Source organism: Branchiostoma lanceolatum, chromosome 1, assembly GCF_035083965.1.
Source record: "Branchiostoma lanceolatum isolate klBraLanc5 chromosome 1, klBraLanc5.hap2, whole genome shotgun sequence".
NCBI classification, from domain to species: Eukaryota; Metazoa; Chordata; class Leptocardii; order Amphioxiformes; family Branchiostomatidae; genus Branchiostoma; species Branchiostoma lanceolatum.
In genome coordinates this window covers 25849845-25858907 of record NC_089722.1, presented here as the reverse complement: position 1 = coordinate 25858907, position 9063 = coordinate 25849845, and the positions used below count along the sequence as shown (strand labels likewise).

Sequence of the window (9063 nt, the reverse complement as noted above, 5' to 3'; positions counted from 1 at the left end):
CCCATACTATGACTTTGCCCTTGGGCCGTTCTGTGCTACAAGCGGAAGTGTCGAGCAGAATTAGGAAAAATCTCAACCTTTGAATGCTCAGTAGGTCTAGTGGACAGGGTATGCCAAAGTTTGGAAACAATTGTATATTTTAAAGGCTTCTCGAGGCTTGTCTGTATACAATGATGAATGGGGGGTTCAGGGGGGTTTCTTGGCGCTGCCGTAGAACAACTAACGATCTAAGGGCACTGAAAGGTTCCAACGGCGCCGACCCCACCTCACCTCGGGCCCAGAGGATCACCCGTCCCGCTACAAGAAGGCCCAAGTTACGCTGCAGCACAAAGACGCTTTGGTTGAATTCTCGATGGGCGGTCTGTGAACCCAGGTGGGCAAATTAACAATTAGACAGGATAGCTTCAATTACGAAGTGAACCCCTGTAGTTCCTCTTCCTGAAATACTAGTACTTGACTCAGAGCTACAAAGATCGTCTGATTATGACGTCATCATGTGGCATCTGCCATCAAGTACATAAGGTGTACCTGTAATTTTGTATGCGGATGTCCGCTAGCCATAAACCTAGCAGATGTAATCTGTTGACAAAAATTGAAATTATTTGTAGATACAATCTTTCACAGAAGCATATGATTTTGTGAATACCAATCAGTGACGTTGACCTGACAATGTTGATTTTGATTGACAGGTTCGGTGCACGGGGAACCTGATAGGGGGCACGTTGATCCGCCCCACACAACGAGGCGTGACATGCGGATTACACGCCTAATTGATCAGTCTAGCAGCCGTTACTGGTCTATAGCCTCTAAAGCAGGCTTCGTGGCTGGGCGTTTTCGTTGGCTTATCATGTGCCTTAATCTTACCGTATATCAGTTTTTTGATCGCTACTTTACTATCAGAAACCCGGTAATATAACTTTATAATCAGAAAGTAACACATGTTAAAAGTCAACTAAAAGGTCCAGTCGCAAAGCTACTCTCCAAGCAGAGGAGTGGGTTCGGCAGGTTTTTGGCGTGTTTTTAGGCGTTTTGTCGGGCTATCTACTTTGTCATGGTTTCTTTATCTCTATAAAGTGTGGGTTATAGAGATAAAGAAACCATGACAAAGTAGATAGCCCGACAAAAACGCCTAAAAACACACCAAAAACCTGCCGGACCCACTCCTCTGCTTGGAGAGTATCGCAAAGCCTGCTTGGAGGCTATTTGGGTTGTTGTCAGTCATGTAAGCCTCATGTCAACTATATCTCATGACAAGTTTTCTATGTCACTCAAGAAAGCCTCCGTGAATTGTGTTGATATGTGGTATGTGCCAAGTTAGGTCTTGATGAGACCTCGGAATGATTAGATTTCCCCCCCCCCCCCTAGAGGCTTGTTATGGTACAGTCACCAGATTGGAGTGGTAGATAGACCTTAGGCTGACAAAGAAGTGACAGAGGTTTGGGCCTCCTTGTTTTATGTATTTCAGTGTACTTTTGATTGATACGTGTTGATTGTCGTTAATTGTTTTCTGTAAGTCTTCATCATCTGAAGCAAATATTCTCTATAGAAAAGAAGACAAAAGTCTGATCAGAAATGATATGGATATGTCCGTCTATTTTCTCTGACCTGCGACCGTTGGAAGCGGACCACAGCTAACAAGACTGGATTCCAGACCAAACGAGTCAAGCTTTCTCTGTCAAACACATAAACATGACACGTGATTCCAAAGTCCGACCACTTTATAACTCGATCGTGTTCTTCTCGGTTTAAGGTCATTCCGCTCGTTCTTTTTGTGTTGTGTTGGAAATTGGACAACATGCCGTACATTCTCGTTCGAGCTAACTTCGACGTTCCACAAGAATTCGACGCCAAGCTGTCCAAGTTCATGTCTGAAATGATGAAAATGCACGAGGGGGTAAGTACACGGCGAAGTCACCCTGTAAACTTCCGCTCTCTTACTTTGCACAAAAGCCGTGTAATATCGTACTTTACACTATGGTAATAAGGCGACGACTCATGTGTTTGAAACTTCGACGATGGGTAATCAAAAGAACGTTAACTTTCTCTTCTAAATTTATCTCCCATTTCCCTTCAATTTCAGTCGCTATCGATATCCTGCTAATCACGGTTAAACCCCCTCCCGTTCATGTTGGAAAAACTATCATTGACCTTCGCCCCCTTTACCAGCTTTTGGGATAGCCAAAAATGGCGACAATGTCTTCATTCAAAAACTATTGTCGCGGTGTATATCTAGCCTCTACCAGGCTCCACGGGTCGCTAGAAAAATAGTAGAAATTTGCCAAATAGACAGATATACACCAGAGAAGTTAGCTAGCCAGGGAGACTACAGTTCTGAAGCCTGGTAGAGGCTAGTGTATATCCTCCATGCTCGATTGATACTTTCTCCACGAAACTGGCGAATACAGACGTTAATTCTATGTTGCCTCGTTTGTTGTACACCCGAGATTTGTCATTGACACCGGCTAGCACGTGAGTGAAAATAATATTGGCAATGTTTTGTTTTTCTTTCTTGCATAGTATGTCCTTTCCCAAATTCGTGTCAACAAGCGCGTGCTCCTTGGGGGTTCGGGTGAGAAGTGCGTGTACAGTGACGTACGGTTGGCAGACGTTCAGCTGAGTAACGAGAAAGACAAGGAAAGATGGACTAAGGAGATTCACGACTTCCTCGTTGGAGAGCTTGGTGTGGAGCCTGGAAGGTCTGTACACATGTTTTGTTGACCTATATATAAACTTACCGACAGTATGTTGACATAGCTCACATATTGAACAGTGACATACATGGCTTACGAAACGATTGAACCACCTGGTAACAGAGCAAAGTTTAATATTAGGTTAGGCCAATGCAAATGCAGTATCCTATATTGAGGTGAAGGGTGATGCTTTTCGGAAGTGCGGTTTCGCTACTTTTCGTGTTATTTCAGCCAAGCACACCGGGCCACCCCTACTCTTCTCAATAAGTGTGTTATATATTGGATTCTTTTCTCTAGCAATTTTGCAAGTGTTTTTTTGATTTTGTTGGCTTGTTTTCTTGATTTTGCAAATCGTAACGAAACGATGGAGACCTTGCATTGATTGCCACAAATGAACAATGATAAAAAAAGTTTCTCCAAGTTGTCTCTCTTGAAATGTTAATCTTTTTTTATTCTCTGTGTTTAAAGGTGCACCATGTCCATGATACCGATAGGCCTTAACGCCGCGTCCATTAAGGGGAAGCCAGTGACTCAGTGGGTCCCTCCGTCTGACTGGTACGGTGGATACTGAGACCGTCTGGGCTTTGAAAGGATCTGTACACGCCTGTATCACAAGAATCACTAGCCAGACGATTAAGTCACTTCTTAAACCTAAAAAAGTTTTATCACATTTATACATGTGACATGTTCATCGCTCCCAAACGTTCCAAACTATGAGACAACACGTCATTTCTGATGGAGCGTGCATCAGCGCCCCACGGCGGCGAGATCACAATACTGCACTGATGAACTAGTCCAATGTTCTGTACCCGTTTCTATCAACTGTGCTATCATATTATTCACTCTGACAAGGACATCATGTTTTCAGATGTTGCGCAATTGTATGTATGCATGCAGCCATAATTCATATTGGCAAAGGGAATACTAAAACGTTCACAAATTATATGTCTGTGTTGTGTGTTACATGATCTGGTATTTTATGATGAAAGCAAGTAATCTTTGGTTCTATCTGTTTTCCTGAACCTTACAAACAATATAGTTTCGTTTTATCTACAGCGGGCCTGTATGCTTAGATTTTCAGACAAACCCAGACCCTGCATGAGGTGCGTAATCTGAAGTACAGATATCTATTAGCACACATCATCGGAATCTTTCATAGACATATCAACACAGAATAAAGGACATTGTCCATAATCATGAAGACAGCTTGTGTGTTTTCATCGGTATGCTTCCTATGGAACCACCGTTTCGCAAACCTTAAGTAGTTTTCTCACATTTATTTATGTTGATCATCGCTCCCAAGCGTTCCAAACCATGACACACTGGTCAGCACATCGCCGGAAACGTAATGCGTATACGGCAATTACTTAGCCTGCTATTTACACCTATCATAACTGCCGAATCTCTTTTGTTCTCTTTGCAAATTTGGTAAACGTTGCATCGGAGTAACAGCCGTTGCATAAGATATGTCTTTGGACACAACTAGATAAATGAACCTATATACGAGATATTGACCTTAAATACACGAACACGACCGTAAACGCAAGTTCTTGCTTACGTTCCGGAGACACTTGAGACACCACATTATTTCTGCTGTAGCGTGCATCAGCGCCCCATGGCGGCGAGATCACCGTACTGCACTGACGAACTAGCCTGATGCTCTGTACACGTGTTTGTCAACTATACTACTATGTTACTCACTCTGACAAAGAAAAACATGTTTTCATAGGTGGTGCTTTGCGTGTTTGCATGCATGCTCGCACAAGTCATATGGGCAAGAGGGATGCTAAAAACGTTCACAAATTGTGTTCGACTGGAATGCGTAATCTGAAGCTCAGGCATCTGGGGCATACCTGTCAGACTCTTTCATAGACATATTAACACAGAATAAAGGACATTGCATATAATTATGGATACAGCTCGTGTGTGATTTCTATGGAAATAGCAACCCTACAAACCGCTGTTTCACACGTTCTAGTGGTCAAATGCCAATGTTAGGTTGTACTGTCCGTGCTTTGTCGTCTCTCTCTCTCTCTCTCTCTCTCTCTCTCTCTCTCTCTCTCTCTCTCTCTCTCTCTCTCTCTCTCTCACTCAGAAAGTAGTTGATAAACAAGAACACCATGCACGTTTCTACAATTTATTGGAATTCTCTATTGACCCTACAACAATTACATCACCAACAAAATAACGTATACAGTAGTATAACGTTAATCATTATGTACAGAATTGTATACATTTAAACAATACGCCTGAGCTTTACAGTATGGCAACCTTAAACGAATGCTAAAGCAATCAGAACATTTAAAAGCTAACCAGTATTGTTTGATAATATAAATTGCAGTTGGCTCTGCCTGAGAATTAATTATCCTCGTCGAGGTCTGACCGCGCAGGAGCCTCGCTGCGGTATCAATCTGAGTGGCGATCATTTATGCTCCTGGTAGACTGATGTTGACTGAAAGACGCTTGCTTTAGCACCTTCTTGTCCATACAGTGTAGAAGCTGGGTCCTCCACAGACGCGCTCTCAACGGAGAGGTTTTCGTTCGCGGTTTTCTTGTGGTCACTGCTGGCGACATATTTGTCACACAGCTTGCTCACCCCGTAGGGACGAATTTCTGAAGAGTCCGAAGCGTCTGACTCGTCGAGATCGCGGAGGTGTCCTTCCGCGTACGGGGTTATGTCGTCATCTTCGATATCATACGCTATGGCATACGGGACAATCATATCATCTGGGTCATCATTTGCGCTGCCGTTTTCTACTGAAGCCGGTCTGTTCTCGTTCGGCTCAGGCGATAAGCGTGCGGCGCCTTGTGGGGTTATATTGTTCCCTTGGACGTTTGATTTTGCCCATTTTATGCCCGCGTTATGCTCCCATATCATCCTCGTGAGAATCATTAATATCGTTGCCAACGTTACCACTGCGATCGGCCAGACAGACTCGGAAAGATTTCTGTCGACGCCTTGAAGTAAGACTAATATGGGCCGGAGTGTTGTTGGTTCTGTCGAAGGGTGTAGTGTACTGTTAGGCTTTGAGAAATGTGTGTTGTTCCTCCACTCAAAGTGTGCAGTGTAGGAACCGACTTCGGAGATAGCTGAACAACTTAAGTTCCAGAAATGAGAGCCCCTGGCACTGCGGAACCATAGAGTGAACGTGGACTTTCCCATGTAGTTAGAACACTCCTCCGTCTTATTTTCTAAACCATTACATTTCACCCAGCCCTCAGCTTGTATGTAGGTTACCATTCTCACCGTTAGGTTTCCTATTGCCAGGGTAGCGTGTGTCGTTGTGTTTGTGTTGTATGTCAAGTTCATCGAGTGTTGTGAAGCGTTAGGTAAAGTCCAGGACACCAGGGGCAACTCTTCCCAATACACGCTACCAAAGGCTTCGTAATATCGTGGCTCGTGACTTTGTCTTACGTTCAGGAGTTCGACAAATGGCATCGGGCAACGTAGCGCACCGGTATCAACCGGCTTGGGAGGCACTTCCATCAGAGATGACGCGGGACACTGTGGTGGTACGGAAATCATCCACCGCCGCAATGATGATGAGTGACGTCGCGCCATCGTCATTCCTCCGTAATTCTGACGCGCCCACAGGTGTTCATATAGCCATCTATTCGCACACGTACAGCGCAGAGGGTTGTTCAACAAGAAGATATTCGTGCCCAGCATCCGACTCTTTGAATGCACAGCGGCGACAGCATTCCCCTCCACATTCACAGTCATTCCCTTTGGCGCCGAGTTGAACCAATGTCCTGACAGAAAGTTCAGCTTGTTTCCCTCTAGGTTTATCTTCCTCAGTTGTGCGTTTGAGCGGAACGCGCCTTCTGCAATGCTCGAGATTTCATTATACTGAAGGGACAAAACCCACAGTTGGTCAAGCTCGGCAAACATGGACACACTGATTGACTGAAGCTTGTTCCCAACGACATGGAGATGGTGTAGGGACCGTGTACCCTGTAGTAACCCGTCCGATATGTCAGTGAGATGATTTGCACTTACGTCCAGCAATTCGAGCCGTAGTCCGCACAGCGTGTCCGGTGCCATCGTCAGGATTTGGTTGTCGATCAGATGAAGTTTTCGCAGCTTAGGTAACCGGTCAAAAACACCAGCCTGAAGAGTAGAATCGGTATTTTGTTATAACAGGTGAACAAGTCGATGACAATATACTTGAAATCGTGTCGGTATTATTGACAGCTACAGAAATGGCAGTGGATTATTTGGTCAAGGTGTGGCAATGATGTCAATCGTAGAATAAATCGCCTGGCAGTTTACATTGAACTGATATACCTATGTAATGGTACATAAAGATAAAACTGTATGTTTTCTCTCATGAGGGTAGGTCTGTATTGTAAACTATCACGCAAGTGACCGCGTCAATATTTGGCAAAGAATTTTAGTAATTGCCAGTCAAACCATCTACGTCATTTATAATATTATTTCTCATTCAACCATCATTTGCCCGCCCACCCAACCATTAGTTAAATGTATCTCAGTCTACATTACTACTGATTCCAATCAAGTTTCCGACGTACGCAGGGCTGGGCTTTTTCCTCGCCTGCCGTCCTATAATTGTAAACAATTTTAACCGCAATATTGTAAACATGAAATCTTACCTCCAGACTTGTTATGTTGTTACTCAGCAGCGCCATTTCTTCCAGGCTCTCCATCCCTTCAAACGTGCCGTTTCGGAGAGTGCGGAGGTTGCTCTGCCAGATAACCAGTGTCTTCACATGTGGTAGCTTAGCAAGCGCTCCTACTTCTATGATCGTTGTGTTACAATTCACAAACCATAGTGCACACCCTCCAACGCATGGTATCTTTGAAACAGCGTCGGTATCGCTAGCTGTCAGGGTGCCCACGTTATGATCGACTATCAAAATTGCTTTGTACGGTACTAGATGAGAACCCCGGGAACGCAAAATCTCACGCGTGCAGTTGTAGCAGGACACGGTGCTCGGGAAATCAGGCAGGTTGACTGTGGCAAAATGAACGTTGTAGTCGCCGGTGGGGTACAGGCGTCTGTCCCACGTGTACCGAGCTATGTCATATCGGTACTCTGCCCCGTCAGTGCGACTGTCCCCGACACTACATCTCAACAGCGGTACTACCCTCTGACAGTGTTGCCAGTTCCCTGCCTCTACACACGGCACTAACAGACCTACAACAAACGCTATACATATTCTAACTGTCCACCTTATAGCCATAACGACAATAAATGTATTACAATCTTATAGGAACTGTTGCTCAGTCTATAAGAAAGCTAAAGTCTGCCCTACACGGCAATCACCTTCTGACAGTGTTGCTAGTACCCGGTCTCTATAAACAGCACTAGCAGACGCACAAGCAACACTACGGCCAACTTGAACCGTCCACTCTACGGCTAGAATGACAATATACTTATTACAGTCTCCGAGTCACCACTGGCAATGCTTCTACCAGAAAACGTAACTCTCTACACTGCACTTCAATCCAACAGAATTTCTCTCGATCCTCAGGCGCCGCCACTAGAAAGACACACTCCAACACTTGCAGACTGGCTCCGCCCCGAGTGCGGTATTTGCGCGGTATCTGTACCAAAGAAAGTCCACACCAGACAATTATACCACAATCCACGGGCCTCGGACATTATTAGATATACATGTGTATAAAACACCCACAGCCACACCGGACATGTGTCACCACTTGTTTTGCCGCGTGGCCTTTAGATTTGAAGCTACTGTCCACCCAATCATTAATTTCTCACCTTTGCCAAAAAGGTTATGTTTTGGGGAGCGTGTGTCTGTGTGTGTGTGTGTGTGTGTGTGTGTCTATCTGTCAGTCTTTCTGTCTGTCTGTCTGTGAACACGATAACTCGAGAATGCCTGGGTGGATTGTCTTCATATTCGGTATGTAGGTAGGTCTTGATTGTGTTTACACAATCTCTCGATGGCGGAGGTTAATGACCCCCTCCCCGGAGTGGGTGGTAACAGTCGAGCTAGTCGCTAGAAGCGCGATTTATGACCTCAAAATGAATAGATTTTGGGCCCCCTAGCAACTTCTAAGGTACGGCTGCGGAACTTCCTGTTTTGATATCTCGTGTTCTGAACAAGCTATGGTCATGATTTATGACTAGTAGATAGCTCTTTGGAAGGAGATTTTTAGTCGTGTAGGTTTTGACCTTTTTAATTGCAGGGGCCGATTTTGTTTTTAGAGTTTGAAAAAGAATAACTCAAGCACGGATAATCATATGCTGATTATGCAAATCAGAATCCAATTTTCGTAATTAGCATTTGGATATTATTTGAATGATTAATAGTTTAGAAATCCGCTGTATTCCATGATAGGACTATCATGATCAAACATGTGGCATATGTAAGAAAGAGAGGTATATCG

The 9063-nt window shown here is 44.4% G+C and overlaps 2 protein-coding genes and 1 long non-coding RNA gene across 4 annotated transcripts; 2 read left to right on the top strand and 1 right to left on the bottom strand.

Annotated features, from left to right (window-relative positions):
• Positions 1–260: 260 nt before the first annotated feature.
• LOC136444849 (uncharacterized) lies at positions 261–795 on the top strand. Its single transcript, XR_010757339.1, has 2 exons — positions 261–373; positions 690–795. It is a non-coding gene; the product is annotated as an uncharacterized lncRNA (long non-coding RNA).
• Positions 796–1385: 590 nt separating this feature from the next.
• Positions 1386–3895, top strand: LOC136444821 (uncharacterized). 2 transcript variants are annotated; one of them, XM_066442575.1, is made up of 4 exons: positions 1386–1435; positions 1751–1894; positions 2518–2696; positions 3159–3895. In XM_066442575.1, exons 2-4 carry the CDS (start codon positions 1796–1798, stop codon positions 3259–3261), a joined length of 381 nt encoding a protein of 126 aa, XP_066298672.1. In that variant the 5' UTR covers positions 1386–1435; positions 1751–1795; the 3' UTR covers positions 3262–3895. The 2 variants fall into 2 exon arrangements, with proteins under 2 accessions (XP_066298672.1, XP_066298664.1); XM_066442567.1 differs by lacking the exon at positions 1386–1435 and having other exon boundaries at positions 1530–1894.
• Positions 3896–4818: 923 nt separating this feature from the next.
• On the bottom strand, positions 4819–8944 carry LOC136444811 (uncharacterized). The gene is made up of 2 exons (XM_066442558.1): positions 7305–8944; positions 4819–6801 (listed from the first exon to the last, which is right to left on the bottom strand). Exons 1-2 carry the CDS (start codon positions 7893–7895, stop codon positions 5113–5115), a joined length of 2280 nt encoding a protein of 759 aa, XP_066298655.1. The 5' UTR covers positions 7896–8944; the 3' UTR covers positions 4819–5112.
• Between the last annotated feature and the right edge of the window lie 119 nt (positions 8945–9063).